The 22,106-nt window shown below is 35.9% G+C and overlaps 1 protein-coding gene across 5 annotated transcripts in view; it reads right to left on the bottom strand.

Annotated features, from left to right (window-relative positions):
* Window positions 1-15,447: 15,447 nt before the first annotated feature.
* RPS6KA6 (ribosomal protein S6 kinase A6) overlaps window positions 15,448-22,106 on the bottom strand; it is a 194,505-nt gene continuing 187,846 nt past the window's right edge. For all 5 annotated transcript variants that reach the window (XM_077890401.1, XM_077890400.1, XM_077890399.1 and 2 more), the window contains one exon: window positions 15,448-20,929. In XM_077890401.1, the coding sequence (XP_077746527.1) occupies window positions 20,804-20,929 (126 nt within the window). In that variant the 3' untranslated portion in view covers window positions 15,448-20,803. The remainder of the gene's footprint in view (window positions 20,930-22,106) is intronic.

The raw sequence follows: 22,106 nt of genomic DNA, 5'->3' as shown, positions 1-22,106 counted from the left end.
ATGCCAAACATTCTGTTGTTTGGAATCGGAGGGCTAAAGAGTACATTTCAGAAATAACTGGCAGGACTCACTTTCCTGGTATGTACAGAACTTTCATGCACACCATTACACTTCCCCCCCTCAAACCTTGCCCAAGTCTATGTTTCAGTGCCAGAACAAGTTAAATCAAGTACAATGATGTAAGAAGGGTTTAATTCTACTTGAGTTACCATTGGCATTATAATTTATTTCACAAGTATAGAAACCTAAAGGGGATTTTTTTCTGAAATGCACCCTTTTCTCCGAAAGCAGTAACACATCTAGGAGATACAATAAAGGCACTATCTATCTAAGAAGAAGCTCTGATTAGAAGTTTACTTCTTCAGAAAAAGAACTAAGGACAATTTCCCCTTTCTTTCCCCATGCAAGCTACTATCTTGCTAATTAGGCTAATGAGGGGTTTTTAGCCCTCCAATACTTTGTCCTGAGTCAATCTCCACTTTGCTGGGCCTTCTCATTTTACTGGTGAAATAAAAATGAATAATTTTGCTTATCAACCAGAATTGAATGTAATCCACCCTGCCCCCTATTTAAAGCCAATATTATTTGCTCAGAAGTAGGCTTAATTTTTTTAATGTCATGTGTCATGAGCATGCTATGAAGGTGCACACATGAGTTGTTTCTTTCCACAATGCCAGCTCTATTCAATCAATTTAAGTAAAGTTCAATTACAATTATAAAGCAGGTTCAGGATTCCAAACTCAATGACATTTCACCATGTGATTAAAGTTGGCTTCTCACATAGCACACAGAACAGGATATAAGACAAACCACAAGACAAACAAGATAATAGGAAGTTAACAAACCCAACACAAAGCCTGTGGGCTGTCAGAAAGTGGTTGAGATAAGGCCTAGGTCCATCTGGGTCAACTCTTGGCACTTACTGCTTATTATGTTCAAGCAGTGAAGGATTTCAGTTCCATTAGAAGATTTCAAGTTAATAAATAATACTACATCCACAAATGTAGCTAACATCTATCTTCATACATTGCTATTATAATATTATTGACTATGTTTTTTATGCTGTGCCTTTTATTATCATGACTTATTCATTCCATAACAGGAAGCCTGTATTTCTCATTTCCCCTCACTCATTTTGCCCATCCCCTACCGTCCTACCCTGTGGCATCCATAAATTTGTTCTCTGTATTTATGAGTCTGATTCTGCCTTCTGTTCACTTATTCATTTGTCTTTTCTTAAAGATTCCACTTATAAATGAAATCTAGGGCAGCCCGGGTGGCTCAGCAGTTTAGCACCGCCTTCAACCCAAGGCGCAGTCCTGGAGACCTGGGATCCAGTCCCACCTCAGGCTCCCTGGATGGAGCCTACTTCTCCCTCTGCCTGTGTCTCTGCCTTTCTCTCTTTCTCTGTGTTTCTCATGAATAAATAAATAACATCTTTAAAAAATTAAATCTAATGCAAGGGGAAAAAACAAAAAGAAATTATTGAGACTACATCAAAAATAAAAAGCTTGGGATCCCTGGGTGGCGCAGCGGTTTGGTGCCTGCCTTTGGCCCAGGGCGCGATCCTGGAGACCTGGGATCGAATCCCACATCAGGCTCCCAGTGCATGGAGCCTGCTTCTGTCTCTGCCTCTCTCTCTCTCTGTGTGACTATCATAAATAAATTAAAATTTAAAAAAATAAAAAATAAAAAAAAATAAAAAGCTTTTGCACAGCAAAGAAAAACATCAACAAAAGAAAAAAGGAAACTACTGAATGTGAGAAGTTATTTGCAAGTGATATATATCTAGTAAGGAGTTAATATAAAAAATATACAAAGAATTTATACAACTCAACATCAAAAGAATAAATAATCCAATTAAAAATGGGCAGAGGACCTGAATAGACATTTTTCAAAATAAGATATACAGATGGTCAATAGAGACATGAAACAATGCTGTCACAAATCATCAGGGAAATGAAAATCAAAACCACAAGGAGATAATACCTTACCCCTGTTAGAATGCCAAAAATAAAAAAGACAAGAAATAACAAGTGTTGGCAAGTATAAAAGGAACCTTCAAGCACTGTTAGAAATGTAAATTGGTAAGGCCACTGTGGAAAACAGTATGTAGGTTCCCCAAAAAAATTAAAAATGGAAATGCCATATTATCCAATAATTCTACTACTGGTTACTTATCCAAATAAAACAAAAACACTAATGTAAAAAAATATGCATCCTTATGCTTATTGAAGCATTATTTATAATAGCCTAGTATGGAAATAACTGAAGGATCCATCAAGAGATGAATGGATAAGGGAGATATGCTATATATATCACACACACAGATATACACATATATCATAGATATACACATATTTATATGTATAACCAAGTATCATGCAACCTTAAGTGGGCAATTTATTTTATTAATAGGGTGATAAAACTGTAAAGGCAGAATTGTAGAAATAGTGGATTTTTATATTGAGACATCATTGATACACAGTATTACATCAGTTTTAAGTGTACAACATAATGAATTGACATTTTTATACATTGGGAGATGATCAGTATAATATGTCTAGTTACCATCTGTCACCATACAAAGTTAATATATTATTGACTATATTCCCCTTGCTGTACATTATATCTCCATGACTTTTATTTTATAACTGGAAGTTTGCACTTCCATATACCCTTCACCCTCATCACCTCCCTAATCTCACCGTCTCTGGCAACCAAACAGTTCTCTGTATCTATCAGTATGGGTTTTGTGTTGTTTCTTTGGATAGAATTTTAGATTTTATATATAAATGAAGTTCTATGATATTTATCTTTGTCTGACTTATTTAATTCAGAATAATACCCTCTAAGTCTATCCATGTTGCCACAGATGGCAAGAATATTTTTAGCAGCTAATATTCCATTGTATGTATATATCACATCTATCCACTCATCCATCAATTGACACTTAGGTTGTTTTCATGTCTTGGCTATTGTAAATAATGTTGCAATGAACATAGAGGTATATAAACATTTTTAGATGCATATAAATTTTTGAACTAGTGGTCTCATTTTCTTTGGCTACATCTCCATTAGTGGTATTCTAGATCTTATGTTAGTTCTACTATTATTTTTTTGAAGAACTGTCCTACTGTTTTTCATAGTGGCTGCACCAATTTGCATTGCCACCAACATTGCACAAAGGCTTTCTTTTCTCCACATTCTCACCAACAGTTACTTCTTGTCTTTTTGATAGTATCCATTCAGACAGGTGTTCAGCAGTATCATATTGAGGGTTTGATTTGCATATCCCTGAATGATAAGTGACATCAACCAACTTTCCATGTACCTGTTGGCCATCTATATGTGTTCTTTGGAAAAAGTATCTATTCGGATGTTCTGTCTATTTTAAATTGGCTATTTTTATTATTGATTTGAATGTATTCTTTATATATTTTGAATATTAACACTTTATTAGATATATGATTTGCCAATATCTTCTCCCATTCAATAGGATGCATTTTCATTTTGTTGATAGTTTCCTTTACTATGCAGAAGCTTTTTAGTTTGATGTAGTCACGTTTATTTATTTATTTTTGCTTTTGCTTCTCTTGCCTTTGGAGTCAGATTCATAAAAACATCACCAAGATCTACATTTAGAATTCACTGCCTATATTTTCATCTAGAAGTTTCATGGATTCAGGTCTTACATTCAAGTCTTTAATTCATTTAGAGTTAATTTTTGTACATATTGTAGGTTACTGGTCTCATTTCTTTTCTATTCTCTTCTTTTTTTTGCTGTCCAGTTTTACTAACACTACTTATTGAAGAATCTTTCCTTTTATCATTGTATATTCCTGCCTCCTTTGTCAAAAGTTAGTCATATATGCATAGGTTAATTTCTGAGCTCTTTATTCTGTTCCATTGATCAATAGGTCTATTTTTGTACCATAACCATACTGTTTTGATTACTATAGCTTTGTAGTATAGTCTGAAATTAGGGAGTGTGGTACCTCTGGCTTTGTCTTCTTTTGCAGGATTGTTTTGGCTATTTGGGATCATTTATGATTCCATACAAATGTTAAAATTATTAGTTCTAGTTCTGAGAAAAATTTCATTGGAATTTTTACAGGAATTGCATTTAATCTGTGCATTACTTGGATAGTATCTTGTTTCTTCAGGTACGCCTGTTTGCCATGAAGTACCCTCTTAAAACAGCTTTTCCTGCATCCCATAGATTTTGGTATATTTTACTTCTGTTTTTATTTGTCTATCAGTATTTTTTATTTCTCCTTTTATTTCTTTAATAATCCAGTAGTTGTTCAGTAACATATCATTTAATTTCTATGTATTTGTAGTTTTTCCAGTAATTTCCCAGTATTTTTTAAAATTTAAATTCAATTAACCAACATATAGTACATCATTAGTTTCAGATGTACTGTTGAATAATTCATCAGTTGCATATAATACCCAGTGCTCATCACATCATGCACCCTCCTTAATGCCCATCACCCAATTATCCTATCCCCCCACCCACCACCCCTCTAGTAACCTTCAGTTCATTTCCTATAGTTAAGAGTCTCTCATGGTTTTTCTCCCTCTCTGATGACTTCCCATTGAGTTTTCTCTCCCTTCCCCTATGATCCTCTGCGCTGTTTCTTATATTCCACTTATGAGTGAAACCATCTAGTTTGTGATCAGAGTAGACTCTTGATATGATTTCAATATTCTTAAATTTATTGAGACTTGTTTTGTGGCCCAAAATATGATCTATCCTAGAAAATATACCATATGCACTTGAAGAGAATATGTATTCAACTGCTTTTGAATGGAATATTCTGTATATATCTTTTAAGCCCATCTGGTCTAATATGTTTTTTTAAGGCCAATGATTTCTTACTGATTTTATGTTTGGATGATATATTCATTGATGTGAGTTGGGTGATGATGTGCCCTACTGCTACTGGATTATCAATTTCTTCCTTTAGTCCTACTATTATTTTTTTATATCTCAGTGCTTCTCTCTCAGGTGCATATATATTTATAAATGTTATATCCTCTTGTTGAATTGACCCCTTTAATATTATATAGTGCTACTCTTTGGCTTTTATTACAATCTTTATTTTAATGTCATTTTGTCTGAAATAAGTATAGCTATGCCAACTTTAGTTTCCTTTGCATGGAATATCATTTTTCACTATTTTAGTTTTAGTCTGTGTACATCCTTAATAATGAAGCAAATCTCTTGTAGGCTGTGTATAGATGTGCCCAGGCTTTTTTTAAATCCCTTCAGCCACTATATTTATACTGATGGGAGAATTTAGTTCACTTCAGTTTAATGTAATTATTGGTTGATAGGTATTTAATGCCATTTTCTTTATTGTCTTCTTTTAGTAGATTATTTCAGTTCCTTTCTTTTTCACTTGCTCTCTTCCCTTGTCCTTTGAAGACTTTTTTAAGTGCTATATTTATATTCCTTTTTGTTTCATTTGTGTATTCAATATAAGTTTGTGGTTTGTAATTACTACAAGGTTCACATATCTTATGTATATAATGGTCTGTTTTAAATTAATAGCAACTTACATTTGAACACATTCCAAGACACTAATTTTTATACATCCCGATGTTTTATGTTTATTTCACATATTATTATATAATTATATATTTATTATTATATAATAATTCATTAATTACCACAGTTTTAATTAATTTTACTACTTTAAAAAAGATTTTATTAATTTATTCATGAGAGACAGAGAGAGAGAGAGGCAGAGAAATAGGCAGAGGGAAAATCAGGCTTCCTGCAGGAAGCCCAATATGGGACTCAATCACAGAACTCCGGGATCACACCCTAAGCCAAAGGCAGATGCTCAACCGCTGAGCCACACAGGTGTTCCAATTTTACTACTTTTGAATTTTAACCCTCATAGTAGCTTTATAAATAATTCATGCACTACTTCTATTATATATTTACCTTTTCTTTTTTTATATTTACCTTTTCTAGGGAGATACTTATTTTCATATGTTCTCTTCTTAATTAGTATCTTTTCCTTTCAGTTTAAAGAATTTCCTTTAGAAGGACAGGAGAGCTCCATCCCGGAGAAGCAGGAGCTACACCAATCTTCCCCGGCAGAAAGGCCTCGCAGGGATTTGGAGCAGGACCCCAGGAGGGCGGGGATGCCCTCAGGCTCCCTAGGACAGTAACAGAGGAACTGAGCCCCGGGGAGAGTGTGCCGAGCTCCCTGAAGGGCTGAAGCGCGCACACGGCTGGACACGGGAGCAGCTCGGAGGGGCTCGGGCAGAGGAAGAGGATCGTGCAGAGGGGGCTGCGTGGTTCCGGGAGCAGCTCGAAGGGGCTCCAGCGGAGGAAGAGGCCCCATGCGGAGGGGGCTGCACGGCTCTGGGAGCAGCTCGGAGGGGCTCGGGCAGCAGCTCCGTGGAGGGGGCTGCATGTCCCAGTAGCAGCTAGGAGGGACTCCAACGGCAGCTACGGCGGAGAGGGGGCTGTGCGGCCAGAAGCAGCTCGGGGGGACTCGGGCAGAGGAAGAGACTCCACGGAGAGGGTGCTGCGCAGCCAGGAGCAGCTCGGAGGGGCTCAGGCAGAGGAAGAGGCTCTGCGCGGATCCGGGAGCAACTCGGTGAGGCTCGGGCTGCGGCTCCACAGAGCGGTCTGCGCAGCCAGGAGCGGGAATCCAACAGCGCAGGCCCCGGAGCACTGGGCGCCGGGACACAGCCCAGGATCCGCCCTCCCCCTGGGACAGGCAGAGGCCAGGAGGGCCCAGGACAGCAAGGACGCTGCTGCCCCGAGCTGAGCAGATCAGCGGCCCCACCCCGGAACCTCCAGGCCCTGCAGAGACCTCTGGAGTTACTGCGGGAGCTGAATTCAGGGCTCCAGAGCTGACCACCGCCACTGTGGTTGTTCCTCCTGGGGCATCACGGGGTAAACAAACCCCACTGAGCCCTGCACCAGGCAGGGGATGATAAGCTCCCCCAAGTGCGAACACCTGAAAATCAGCACAACAGGCCCCCTCCCCCAGAAGACCACCTAGACGGACAAGTTCCAGGCGAAGTCAAGGGACTTAAAGTATACAGAATCAGAAGATATTCCCCGTGTTTTTGTTTTTCTTTTTTGTATTGTTTTTTGTTTTGTTTTGCTTTTTGATTTGTTTCCTTCCTCCACCCTTTTTTTCCTTTCTTTTTCTTTCACTTTTTCTTCCCTTTTTTTCTTCCTTTTTTCTTTTTCTCTTTTCTTTCCTTCTTTCTCTCCTTTTTCTCCTTCAACCAAACTACTTGTTTTTGGCCACTCTGCACTGAGCAAAATGACTAGAAGGAAACCTCACCTCAAAGGAAAGAATCAGAAACAGTCCTCTCTCCCACAGAGTTACAAAATCTGGATTACAATTCAATGTCAGAAAGCCAATTCAGAAGCACTATTATACAGCTATTGGTGGCTCAAGAAAAAAAAGCATAAAGGATTCAAGAGACTTCATGACTGCAGAATTTAGATCCAATCAGGCAGAAATTAAAAATAAATTGAATGAGATGCAATCCAAATTAGAAGTCCTCACGACGAGGGTTAATGAGGTGGAAGAACGAGTGAGTGACATAGAAGACAAGTTGATGGCAAAGAGGGAATCTGAGGAAAAAAGAGACAAACAATTAAAAGACCTTGAAGATAGATTAAGGGAAATAAATGACAGCCTGAGGAAGAAAAACCTACGTTTAATTGGGGTTCCTGAGGGCGCAGAAAGGGCTGGAGAGCCAGAATATATATTTGAACAAATCATAGCTGAAAACTTTCCTAATCTGGGAAGCGAAACAGGCATTCAGATCCAGGAAATAGAGACATCCCCCCCTAAAATCAATAAAAACTGTTCAACCCCTCGACATTTAATAGTTCAGCTTGCAAATTCCAAAGATAAAGAGAAGATGCTCAAAGCAGCAAGAGACAAGAAATCCCTGACATTTATGGGGAGGAGTATTAGGGTAACAGCAGACCTCTCCACAGAGACCTGGCAGACCAGAAAGGGCTGACAGGATATATTCAGGGTACTAAATGAGAACATGCAACCAAGAATACTTTATCCAGCAAGGCTCTCATTCAAAATGGAAGGAGAGATAAAGAGCTTCCAAGACAGGCAGCAACTAAAAGAATATGTGACCTCCAAACCAGCTCTGCAAGAAATTTTAAGGGGGACTCTTAAAATTCCACTTTAAGAAGAAGTTCAGGGGAACAATCCACAAAAACAAGGACTGAATAGATATCATGGTGACACTAAACTCATATCTCTCAATAGTAACTCTGAACATGAACGGGCTTAATGACCCATCAAAAGGTGCAGGGTTTCAGACTGGATAAAAAAGCAGGACCCATCTATTTGCTGTCTACAAGAGACTCATTTTAGACAGAAGGACACCTACAGCCTGAAAATAAAAGGTTAGAGAAACATTTACCATTCAAATGGTCCTCAAAAGAAAGCAGGGGTAGCCATCCTTATATCAGACAAACTAAAATTTACCCCGAAGACTGTAGTGAGAGATGAAGAGGGATACTATCTCATACTTAAAGGATCTATCCAACAAGAGGACTTAACAATCCTCAATATATATGCCCCGCATGTGGGAACTGCCAAATATATCAATCAATTAATAACCAAAGTGAGGAAATACTTATATAATAATACACTTATACTTGGTGACTTCAATCTAGCTCTTTCTATACTCGATAGGTCTTCTAAGCACAACATCTCCAAAGAAACGAGAGCTTTAAATGATACACTGGACCAGATGGATTTCACAGATATCTACAGAACTTTACATCCAAACTCAACTGAATACACATTCTTCTCAAGTGCACATGGAACTTTCTCCAGAATAGACCACATACTGGGTCACAAATCGGGTCTGAACCGATACCAAAAGATTGGGATCGTCCCCTGCATATTCTCAGACCATAATGCCTTGAAATTAGAACTGAATCACAACAAGAAGTTTGGAAGGACCTCAAACACGTGGAGGTTAAGGACCATCCTGCTAAAAGATGAAAGGGTCAACCAGGAAATTAAGGAAGAATTAAAAAGATTCATGGAAACTAATGAGAATGAAGATACAACTGTTCAAAATCTTTGGGATGCAGCAAAAGCAGTCCTAAGGGGGAAATACATTGCAATACAAGCATCCATTCAAAAACTGGAAATAACTCACATAAAAAGGCTAACCTTACACATAAAGGAGCTAGACAAAAAATAGCAAATAGATGCTACACCCAGCAGAAGAAGAGAGTTAATAAAGATTCGAGCAGACCTCAACGAAATCGAGACCAGAAGAACTGTGGAACAGATCAACAGAACCAGGAATTGGTTCTTTGAAAGAATTAATAAAATAGATAAACCTTTAGCCAGCCTTATTAAAAAGAAGAGAGAGAAGACTCAAATTAATAAAATCATGAATGAGAAAGGAGAGATCACTACCAACAGCAAGGAAATACAAACGATTTTAAAAACATATTATGAACAGCTATACGCCAATAAATTAGGCAATCTAGAAGAAATGGACGCATTCCTGGAAAGCCTCAAACTACCAAAACTGGAACAGGAAGAAATAGAAAACCTGAACAGGCCAATAACCAGGGAGGAAATTGAAGCAGTCATCTAAAACCTCCCGACACACAAAAGTCCAGTGCCAGATGGCTTCCCAGGGGAATTCTATCAAACGTTTAAAGAAGAAACCATACCTATTCTACTAAAGCTGTTTGGAAAGATAGAAAGAGATGGAGAACTTCCAAATTAGTTCTATGAGGCCAGCATCACCTTAATTCCAAAACCAGACAAAGACCCCACCAAAAAGGAGAATTACAGACCAATATCCCTGATGAACATGGATGCAAAAATTCTCACAAGATACTAGCCAATAGGATCCAACAGTACATTAAGAAAACTACTCAGCATGACCAAGTAGGATTTATCCCTGGGACACAAGGCTGGTGCAACACTCGTAAAACAATCAATGTGATTCATCCTATCAGCAAGAGAAAAACCAAGAACCATAGGATCCTCTCATTAGATGCAGAGAAAGCATTTGGCAAAATACAGCATCCACTCCTGATCAGAACTCTTCAAAGTGTAGGGATAGAGGGAACAGTCCTCAACATCTTAAAAACCATCTACGAAAAGACCACAGTAAATATCATTCTCAATGGGGAAGCACTGGGAGCCTTTGCCCTAAGATCAGGAACAAGACAGGGATGTCCACTCTCACCACTGCTATTCAAAATAGTACTGGAACTCCTAGCCTCAGCAATCAGACAACAAAAAGACATTAAAGGCATTCGAAATGCCAAAGAAGAAGAAAAACTCTCCCTCTTTGCCAATGACATGATACTCTACTTAGAAAACCCAAAAGTCTCCACCCCAAGATTGCTAGAAATGATACAGCAATTTGGTAGCATGGCAGGATACAAAATCAATGCCCAGAAGTCAGTGGCATTTCTATACACTAACAGTGAGATGGAAGAAAGAGAAATTAAGGAGTCAATCCCATTTGCAATTGCACCCAAAAGCATAAGATACCTAGGAATAAACCTAACCAAAGAGGTCAACGATCTATACCCTAAAAGCTATAGAACACTTCTGAAAGAAATTGAGGAAGACACAAAGAGATGGAAAAATATTCCATGCTCATGGATTGGCAGAATTAATATTGTGAAAATGTCAATGTTACCCAGGGCAATTTACACGTTTAATGAAATCCCTATCAAAATACCATAGACTTTCATCACAGAGTTAGAACAAATTATTTTAAGATTTATGTGGGATCAAAAAAGACCCCGAATAGCCAGGGTAATTTTAAAAAAGAAAAACAAAACTGTGAGCATCACAATGCCAGATTTCAGGTTGTACTACAAAGCTGTGGTCATCAAGACATTGTGGTATTGGCACAAAAACAGACACATAGATCAATGGAACAGAATAGAGAACCCAGAAGTGGACCCTCAACTTTATGATCAACTAATATTCGAGAAAGGAGGAAAAACTATCCATTGGAAGAAAGACAGTCTCTTCAATAAATGGTGCTGGGAAAATTGGACATCCACATGCAGAAGAATGAAACTAGACCACTCTCTTTCACCATACACAAAGAGAAACTCAAAATGGATGAAAGATCTAAATGTGAGACAGAATCCATCAAAATCCTAGAGGAGAACACAGGCAACACCCTTTCTGAACTCGGCCACAGTAACTTCTTGCAAGATACATCCATGAAGGTAAAAGAAACAAAAGCAAAAATGAACTATTGGGACTTCATGAAGATAAGAAGCTTTTGCACAGCAAAGGATACAGTCAACAAAACTAAAAGACAACCTACAGGATGGGAGAAGATATTTGCAAATGACCTATCAGATAAAGGGCTAGTTTCCAAGATCTATAAAGAACTTATTAAACTCAACACCAAAGAAACAAACAATCCAGTCATGAAATGGGCAAAAGACATGAACAGAAATCTCACAGAGGAAGACATAGACATGGCCAACATGCACATGAGAAAATGCTCTGTATCACTTGCCATCAGGGAAATACAAATCAAAACCACAATGAGATACCACCTCACACCAGTGACAATGGGGAAAGTTAAGAAGGTAGGAAACCACAAATGTTGGAGAGGATGCGGAGAAAAGGGAACCCTCTTACACTGTTGGTGGGAATGTGAACTGGTGCAGCCGCTCTGGAAAACTGTGGAGGTTCCCAAAGAGTTAAAAATAGACCTGCCCTACAACCCAGCAATTGCACTGTTGGGGATTTACCCCACAGATACAGATGCAATGAAACACCGGGTCACCTGCACCCCGATGTTTATAGCAGCAATGGCCACAATAGCCAAACTGTGGAAGGAGCCTCGGTGTCCATCGAAAGATGAATGGATAAAGAAGATGTGGTTTATGTATACAATGGAATATTACTGAGCCATTAGAAACGACAAATACCCACCATTTGCTTCAACGTGGATGGAACTGGAGGGTATTATGCTGAGTGACGTAAGTCAATCGGAGAAAGACAGTGTATGTTCTCATTCATTTGGGGAATATAAATAATAGTGAAAGGGAATATAAGGGAAGGGAGAAGAAATGTGTGGGAAATATCAGAAAGGGAGACAGAACATAAAGACTCCTAACTCTGGTAACGAACTAGAGGTGGTGGAAGGGGAGGAGGGCGGGGGGTGGGGGTGAATTTGTGACGGGCACTGAGGGGGACACTTGACGGGATGAGCACTGGGTGTTATTCTGTATGTTGGTAAATTGAACACCAATAAAAAATTTATTAAAAAAAAAGATTTGAATAGAATTCAATAAAATAGAGACCAGAAGAACTGTGGAACATATCAACAAAACCAGGAGTTGGTTCTTTGAAAGAAAATAGAAAACCATTAGCCAGCATTATTAAAAACAAGAGAGAAGCCTCTAATTAATGAAATCACGAATGAAAAAGGAGAGATCACCACCAACACCAAGGAAATATAAACGATTTTAAAAACATATTATGAGCAGCTATATGCCAATAACTTAGACAACCTAGAAGAAATGGATTCATTTCTGGAAAACCAGAAACTACCAAAACTGGAACATGAAGAAATAGAAAATATGAACAGGTCGATAACCAGGGCAGAAATTGAAGCAATCATCAAAAACCTCCCAAGACACAAAAGTCCAAGGCCAGATGGCTTCCCAGGGGAATTCTATCAAACGTTTATAGAAGAAACAATACCTATCTATTAAAGCTGTTCGGAAAGACAGAAAGAGATGGAATACTTCCAAACTCGTTCTATGAGGCCAGCATCACCTTAATTCCAAAACCAGATGAAGACTCCACCAAAAAAAACGAGAATTATAGACCAATTTCCCTGATGAGCACAGATGCAAAAATTCTCAACAAGATATTAGCCAATAGGATTCAACAGTACTTTAAGAAGATTATTTACCATGACCAACTGGGATTTATCCCCGGGATCTTAAAAGCCCTCTACAAAAAGCCCACAGCAAATATCATTCTCATGGGGAAAGATTGGGAGCCTTTCCCTAAGATCAGGAGAACGACAGGGATGTCCACTCTCACCACTGCTATTCAACATAGTACTAGAAGTGCTCACCTCAGCAATCAGGCAACAAAAAGAAATAAAAGGCATTCAAATTGGCAAAGAAGTCAAACTCTCTCTCTTCGCAGATGACATGACAGTGTATATATAAAACCCAAAAGACTCCACAAGATTGCTAGAACTCATACAACAATTCGGCAGTGTTGCAGGATCCAAAAATCAATGCCGAGAAATCAGTGGCATTTCTCTACACTAACTATGAGACTGAAGAAAATGAAATTAAGGAGTCAGTCCCATTTATAATTACACCAAAAAGCATAAGATACCTAGGAGTAGATCTAACCAAAGAGGTAAAGGATCTATACCCAAAAAACTACAGAACGGTTCTGAAGGAATTTGAGGAAGACAGAAAGAGATGGAAAAATATTCCATGCTCATGGATTGGAAGAATTAATATTGTGAAATTGTCAATGCTACCCAGGGAAATTTACACATTTATTGCAATCCCTATCAAAATACCATGGACTTTATTCAGATAGTAGGAACAAATCATCTTAAGATTTGTGTGGAGTCAGAAAAGACCCCAAATAGCCAGGGGAATATGAAAAAAAAAAAATCCAGAGCTGGGGGCATCACAATTCCACATTTTAGGTTGTACTACAAAGCTGTGGTCATCAAGACAGTGTGGTGCTGGCACTAAAACAGACACATAGATCAATGGAACAGAATAGAGAACTTAGAAATGGCCCCTCAACTCTATGGTCAACTAATATTCGACAAGGGAAGAAAGATTATCCACTGGGAAAAGGACAGTCTCTTCAAGAAATGGTGCTGGGAAAATTGGACATCCACATGCAGAAGAATGAAACTAGACCATTTTCTTACACCATACACAAAGATAAACTCAAAATGGATGAAAGATTTAAATGTGAGACAAGATTCCATCAAAATCCTAGAGAAGAACACAGGCAACACCCTTTTTGAACTTGGCCACAGCAACTTCTTGCAAGATACATTCATGAAGGCAAGAGAAACAAAAGCAAAAATGAATTATTGGGACTTCATCAAGATCAAAAGCTTCTGCATAGCAAAAGAAACAGTCAACAAAACTCAAAGACAACCTACAGAATGAGAGAAGAAATTTGCAAATGACGTATCAGATAAAGGGCTAGTATCCAAGATCTCTAAGGAACTTATGAAACTCAACAGCAAAGAAACAAACAATCCAATCATGAAATGGGCAAAAGACATGAAGAGAAATTTCTCAGAGGAAAACATATATATGGCCAACCAGCACATGAGAAAATGTTCTGCATCACTGGCCATCAGGGAAATACAAATCAAAACCACAATGGGATACCACCTCACACCAGTGATTATGGTGAAAATTAACAAGACAGGGAACAACAAATTTTGGAGAGGGTGTGGAGAAAGGGGAACCCTCTTCCACTGTTGGTGGAAATGTAAACTGCTACAGCCACTCTGGGAAACTGTGTGGAGGTTCCTCAGTTAAAAATAGATCTGCTCTATGACCCAGGAATTTCACTGCTAGGGATTTACCCCAAGGATAAATTAGAAACAACAAATACCCACCATTTGCTTCAACGTGGATGGAACTGGAGGGTATTATGCTGAGTGAAGTAAGTCAATCGGAGAAGGACAAACATTATATGGTCTCATTCATTTGGGGAATATAAAAAATAATGAAAGGGAATAAAGGGGAAAGGAGAGAAAATGAGTGAAAATATCAGTGAGGATGACAAAACATGAGAGACTCCAAACTCTGAGCAATGAACAAGGGCTCGTGGAATGGGAGGTGGTGGGGGGCTGGGGTGACTGGTGATGGGCACTCCGGTGGACACTTGACAGGATGAGCACTGGTTGATATGCTATATGTTGGCAAATTGAACTGCAATAAAAAATAATAAAAAATAAAAATAGAAAAACTGGAAAAACAAAAGACAAAAAACAAATGTGATTCAACTTGCATTGTTATTAATATTCGATGTTTTCCTCAATACAATGAGATTTAACAGATAGATACAATGCAAAAATAAAAGAAAAAAAAAGGCTGTCACCTCAACTAACTTGCAGACAAATGGATTCTCCTGATAAGTCCTAAAATATCGTAAGTTTCATTTTCATTTTCTTAAATTACCTTCCTTATGGAACATGAGAAGAGTAATTCTAAAGTGGGATATATTATAGCTCAGGAAATATCAAGGCATAGGTATAATCAAATATCTTGAAACAATTTTTTAAACAATTGGATCCTAGGCAATATTTAATAATTTGAATAAAATCTGCAAATAGCTGCATGTGTCTATAAAAGCAGACACAGTTTTACATGTATAAGTAATCAAGCAAGGTCAACTGTAAAATGTTAGAAAGTTGCAGCCTTTTTATTTAGTACCCAGAGAATGTCAGTAATTTAACATTATATTGTGATAAATGTTGCTCACAGAGTTTTAACAAGAACAAAAATAAACATAATTTCTATGTCATCTTTGGCATGTTTTAAATTCAAAATGTTAGCCATTTCTTTAGCAGCACTGTGAGGGAAAGAAACACTGTAAAATGCACTACTGCATTTGATTTTACACGAAAAAAAGTACATTGAAAACTGTAATGTGAAAAGAAATAGTGCTTTAAAGAAAACGTTTATAAAAGAAATGATAGTATAAACTCCATAATGTAGTCAGAAAAAGAAAATACAGTTATCTGAACAACGGGAACCCCTTTGTTCTAAAACTTGCAACTTTTAAAGTACATGTTTTTAAGTACACACAATTTCAGTTTAACACACACAATTCAATTTCTGCCTTGAGAAGTGCAATAAAATGCCAATAAACATATTTTCTATACCAGAAAATAAGTTTAGGAATCCCGAAGTATATGGAAAGTGTAGGGAAGACATTTTTTTATAGTAACTATAATCTCAAACTTTGTTCTCTCTGCATAAACCCTACATAACTCACAACTACCAATAATACTTATTTTTTTTATAAAAAAACAAATACAGAAAAACCATATTCTTTTTTTGTACTATGGAATTTAATACAAAATAAATTCTCATTTCCAAACCATGCTGGCAAGTTTTCTTGTATAACTTTTAAAATGGATGGGTGGTTGTTTTTGCTAGAATGATTTTGTGAAGTTAAAAAAAATATTGTACTAAAAAACAAACTTACAGTTTTTTGCTTTTAGTGGCATCAATTTCAGAGAGAGTGGATATAAAAAGAGGACTCAAATATGACCTGAGTAATATTAGTTTGATAGGAAAGAAAAAAAGCAAATAAATCTAATTAGTCACATTATGGAAATTTATTAATAAACTAATGCACTTAGTACATTCTCTAAAACTGTTCTACATAAAATTAGATGTTTAATAAATACCTTTTGAAGAGTAAATTAGTTCACATAATTAGATAAATAGTATGAAAGTTAAATGGCCATCCAAAAAAGGCTCTATTGTCCAAGGTTCAGAAATATGAATATAGAACAAATCTTAACTTGCCAATCACATATATATTTATTTCTGAGCATTTACCTAAGATTTCTTGCTGGTCAATAAAAAGGTACATAATTTGTAGAATATATATATAAACAAATTTGAATTTCTATATCCTAAAAATACTTTCCCTTTGTATTTTTCTTTCATACCTTCAAGTATTAGCAACCAAACTGAATTTTAGATGATCAAGCATTATCAGTTTATTCAAATGATATGATGGACTTCACTATATTGTAAGAATAAAACCAGGAACAGTGCATTCAGGAGTATAATGTCTTTGTGAATAACCACTATCAATTCCACTGCACTCTTGCATAGGAAGGCAGATAGCAGACTTACTGAATTCTTCTGTTAATTTCAGCAATTATTTATACTGAGATATACACCAAAAATACCTAAATAAGCTTCAACATATAAGAAATTTTCCTAAAGGAGTTTAATTGCAGTTGACTATATATGGCTTACATTCTTGTTGAGAAGTAATGTTGAGGATCTCTGTGTCCTGAAATGCAGACAAAGGATCTGCACACTTAAACTCCACTGATAGTTTCCATTCAACTTTTCTGTACTCTTGTTTATCGATACAATAGGAGTAGAGGCTAGGGTAGCTGGAGATTCCTTATGTTATAGGCTATGTAATATGTGAAATAAGAGTACAAATAAATATGCACTTAACAACTGTCTCCCTCCACACCATTCTGTCATATAAGTTCATTGTAATTAAAAAGCTTAGAAGTTTCTTGGAGGGGAAAAAGTATATTGAGAAGTAGAAAGGGTAAAATAGAAAAGAAACAGTTTGTGGGATAATCTGATCCTGGGCATACTGTGTAAATTCCTTGCCTAGAAATAGCTTCCCTTATAATAATAATAAACAATTATTCTTATCTGGTTAGATGGCCTAAAAGTCCAGCAATTAGAAATTGATTAATGGGAATTTTCCTTGAAAAATGCCAATTATTTATTAGCCACTAACAGAAAAAAAAAGAATTAATTTAAATGAGATCACTCTCACCCTTTTAGCTGAATATAGCTGCTTTGTGCGAATGAAAGTTCTGATTTGGGGAAGGCAAAGGGTATGAGGTGCTTTTGGGGCACAGAATCCTTCTGGAGGAAGCTTTAATTATGGAGTCCTCTATGAGGTGCTCAAGTAGGATAGCACATGGGACTAGAAAGCCAGGAGAAAGAGAATACATAGAATGCCACAGACATTCTTTGCCTAATTTAAAACCCAAGCTTTCTGGTTGATCTTAAGGCCAAGTTAGGCAGTTCTTTTCCTTTTCATAAACGAAGGGTCTCATACTGTCAGGAAAATACTATTCAATCAGTATGAGTAGCTTTCTGTGAGCAGTACTATCTTAACATAATGTTTCAATAAGGAGACACTGTAAATACCAAGCATCTGTTCTTAAGTTTGTGGGTTGCCTATACATGAGAAATCCCTTTGAGTTAGCCAGAGGTTCTATCAAATGTGTATGTGTAATTACCAATGGCAATAAATTACAAAAACTAAAGTTTAGGCATTTCCAGGTCTAACAAAATAGGCTCAAGTTTGATTTTCATGAAATAACTGAAACCATTATTCCCCAGAAAATTATCACCACTGCATTTAAATTATCTTACTAAAGGTTTCCTGAGTTTATTCATGATAATATGTGCTTTAGGATAATAAATTATTAGTCTACTTGGGCAAACCTGGTGTTTTCCCTCTGAGGAAAAAAATACAATATCCTCTCCCTTCCAGAACGATAAAAACTCCAAATTGTGCTATCATTAAATACTAGCAAGAACCATCAACTAGAAAGAAAAGAAAAGCAATGTAAATTAATTGTTCATGAATCCATTAGAAACCACAATATTCTAAAATTTTATAGAAAGGATTTGTTTTTACTAGTTAAGCATTTATAGAAGCCCCTCCAAAAAAGCTCCTCTTCACATCTACATTTTTTCTCTAGACAAAATGGACATGATTAGGCATCCCTACCTGGTTTCCTTCTATAAAATAAGAGTATGTAGTTTGAAGATTTCCCTTATAATAAAGTTGTCCTTACTAATGTTTTTAACCTACTTTATATGAACTTTCCGGCAGAAATGGTTTACACAATTATTGGGAAAATCCACTAGCTTATCTGTATTTTTTATCATTTGTCAGTCCTCACTGAGCAATGAAAAATCATGCTATTCATTGTTTAATTCTAATTGTGCTCCCTTCATTAAAGGACTGTATGCTATTACCCTTCTGAGCAACCTCACTGAAAAATTAATAAATATCAGCCACTTAAAAATATATTGATTATGGAAAGATTGCAAGTTATTTTGTGATATTTTACACTTTCCAATTCTACTTTTCCTAATGGTATTAATAGAAAAGCATACATGGAAATAGTGTCTCTGTTCTGAAAAGTTCATACCAAAATCATACCTTGCTTTGTCATATTAATTGTGATAAGAAGTCATAACAGCACAAACAAGATGACAAGAGGAAAGTAAGTCAGAATATATGGACACAGATTGTTACATTCAAGTACTTCTAGTAATAAAGCAAAATGAGGAAGGAAAAGGCCAAATTGGGAAATAAAAATCCACAAGATATGATACTGGTCTATTTCTAAGTAATGTTTTCCATGTGGCATTAGATTTTTTAATGTCTTTCAATTATTGCAAAAAGACATCTCAAATTAATGGTATATACTTTTATACATTACATCCAATAGACAGACTTTGTATGTAGAATATATATCACTTACATTATAAAGAGAATACATGTAGTTTTCCTTTATTGAATACCAAAGTTACAAGTCTTCTAGCCTAAATGGTATACTTCAGTGCTCAGTAATCAACTTTCTCTCTGAATTAAGCAAAATAAAATACACAGTAAACAGTACACTTAGCACGTAACAAGTAGTTCACTTATATTCACTAAACAAAACTATAACATCCTCCAGTTTACATTCATGAGTTCTTTCTGTTAGTAGTAGTAGTAGTAGTACTAGTACTAGTAGTAACGGTATTTTCTTCAACAACATGAAAAGATTTTTTTAAAATTCCACCATTTAGAGAAAACGATATATGTTATCTAGTGGTTCTGAGTAAGTTTAATAAGACCAATTTTGTCAGACCTTTTTTATAAATATGATTAAAAATGTGTTCATATTTTGTGTAAATCATTAATATTACTTCCTTTTCAAATTTTATCTCTTTGTAGCATTGTCTAAAGTTAACTGAAATGCATTATACTGTATCATGTATGCTAAGCCCACAAGTCCATTACAATAAAATTTAAACTATATTACCATAGGATTCCAGGTAAACTAATATGCTATACTGTAATTCAATTTTGTAAGTCCAAAAAAAAAAAAAAAAACCAGTGTAGTTCATTATAAAAGGGACAGGTAATGGTTAAATCCAATTGATTAACTTGAAATTCAGCTTATTCAGCTTATTCGTATCATGAACGTAGTGGCAACACATGTACTTTATTTTCAAAGGCTTAACTATTACCTATTTAGTAGATTACAAGACCAATATAAAGCCTTTGGCTAAAAAATTCCTCACTTGTACTGCAATTCAATTAGATGTAAAATTTACAGAGGACTTGTGGAAACCTTTATTTCTAGATGAGGACATGTATGGATAATACATATGTCTGTGTGCACATATAATTTGTGATTTAAATCTTCTGTAAAAACTTTGGCACCAACCATATGAGGAGTTACATATTAGCACAAATGAATGTAGCCTCTTGGTTGTATGTGATAACAAGCTTCTACAATACATTTTTTGTTCCTTTTTCCTTTTTAAAAAGTCTGTTCTTCAGGATCTGATGTTCAAAAATATTGGCATTGGTTGGCATTACACTATTATATTTGCATCCTGATAATTGATAATGATTCCCTAAATCATTATTTTATGAGACCAGAAAAACTATTAAGAATTTTTTTTGAAAGGAACTTTACAAGTTAGTGTGCAGAGAAATTGTTAGGACCTTGTAGACACCAATTATATACTTAAACACTTAGTCACCACTGCAAAACAACATTGTTTGAATACTGTTGGCCTATGTTTTTTTTTTTTTTTTAATCTCATCTCCCTAAAAAAAAGGAGGTTTAAACAGAATATTCAAGTGATACAGCAGAATATGATGCCTTTGATTTAAGATTAGGCAAAAAGCCACACATTTAATTTTTCTTCATCCAGTATGGCTGAGAAACACTAGAAATCTTACAGGCCAGTTGATGTACGTTTTTTCATGCTCCGTCGCTGAGCTAAATTTGAAGCAGCAACAGGCTCAAGGACTGGTTGAAAGGTCTTGTGAGTCAGGGCAGAATATGCGGTGACTACTGCTCCCTAAAATAAGGAGAAATAAGAGAAATTGAGTAACAATCTCTGGAGGTAAAAAATTCCACCTTATATCATTAGAGATTTCAGTAGACTACAACCTTATTTCTGAGGAAAATAATTGCGTATACTTGATCTATGCATTGACATTCCCTTCATGCATTAATACCTGTTTACTTGTATATTTTTTCATTTCAATGACTATGTCTACTCCAAATTTTTAAAATATTAAAATGAATTCTTTTTATCAGTCTTTCATCACTGAAATATTTGTTTTAAATATTTTAATAATTTAATTTTTAATATAAGTTGTATATATTTAAGACATAGAACATATCTTGATGTACATATACATAGTACAGTGATTACTATAGTCAAACTAACATATCTTCTCCTTACATAGTTATCATTTTTTTGTGATGAAAGCATGTGAAATCTACTCTTAGCAAATTTCCAATATTAAAACAGTAGTTGATAATAATGCATATTAGATATCTAGATTTATTCATTCTATATAATTACACCTTTGTACTTTGACCAATATATCCCCAATTTCCACTCTTCCCTGCCCCTGGTAGCAACCTTTCTACTCTCTGCTTTTATATATTTGACTTTTAAAAAATTCCACATATTAGAGAGCTTGTGTATTCTTTTTCTTTCTGTGTCTGGCTTATTTCACTTAGCATAATGTCTTCAAGGTTTATCCATGTTGAAAATGGTAGGATCTCCTTTTTTAAAGCTGCAAAATATCCCATTGTATATATGTACATCACTATTCATTTATCCTCAAAGAATCTCCATGCTCCCATATTCAGTGCAGCATTATTCACAATAGCCAAGACATGGAAATAACCTAAGTATCCATCAACAGATGAATACATAAAAAACTAAAATCTTAAATCTAGGTTCACTGTCTGTAAATATGGGAATTTGCACCATGGTTATTAATTTAGGAACCAATAGCAACATTTTCTTTCCATATGAAACTTGCATTTAATACACTTCTAGCCCCAGTATCTCAAAAGTAAGTCAAATACAAATAATTTTTATTAATCATCAGAAAGGTAATAGGTAGAGAAGATTAATAAGAATCCATGTTTTTTTATTTAAAAGAAGCAATAATAAAACCAAAAACAATCTATAAATACACCTGTAAAAAATAAAGGTATTTAAGAACATCATATGT

Source organism: Canis aureus, chromosome X (genome assembly GCF_053574225.1).
Source record: "Canis aureus isolate CA01 chromosome X, VMU_Caureus_v.1.0, whole genome shotgun sequence".
NCBI classification, from domain to species: domain Eukaryota; kingdom Metazoa; phylum Chordata; class Mammalia; order Carnivora; family Canidae; genus Canis; species Canis aureus.
Note: the sequence above shows the minus strand (reverse complement) of the source record. Positions and strands in the feature narration are given on the sequence as shown.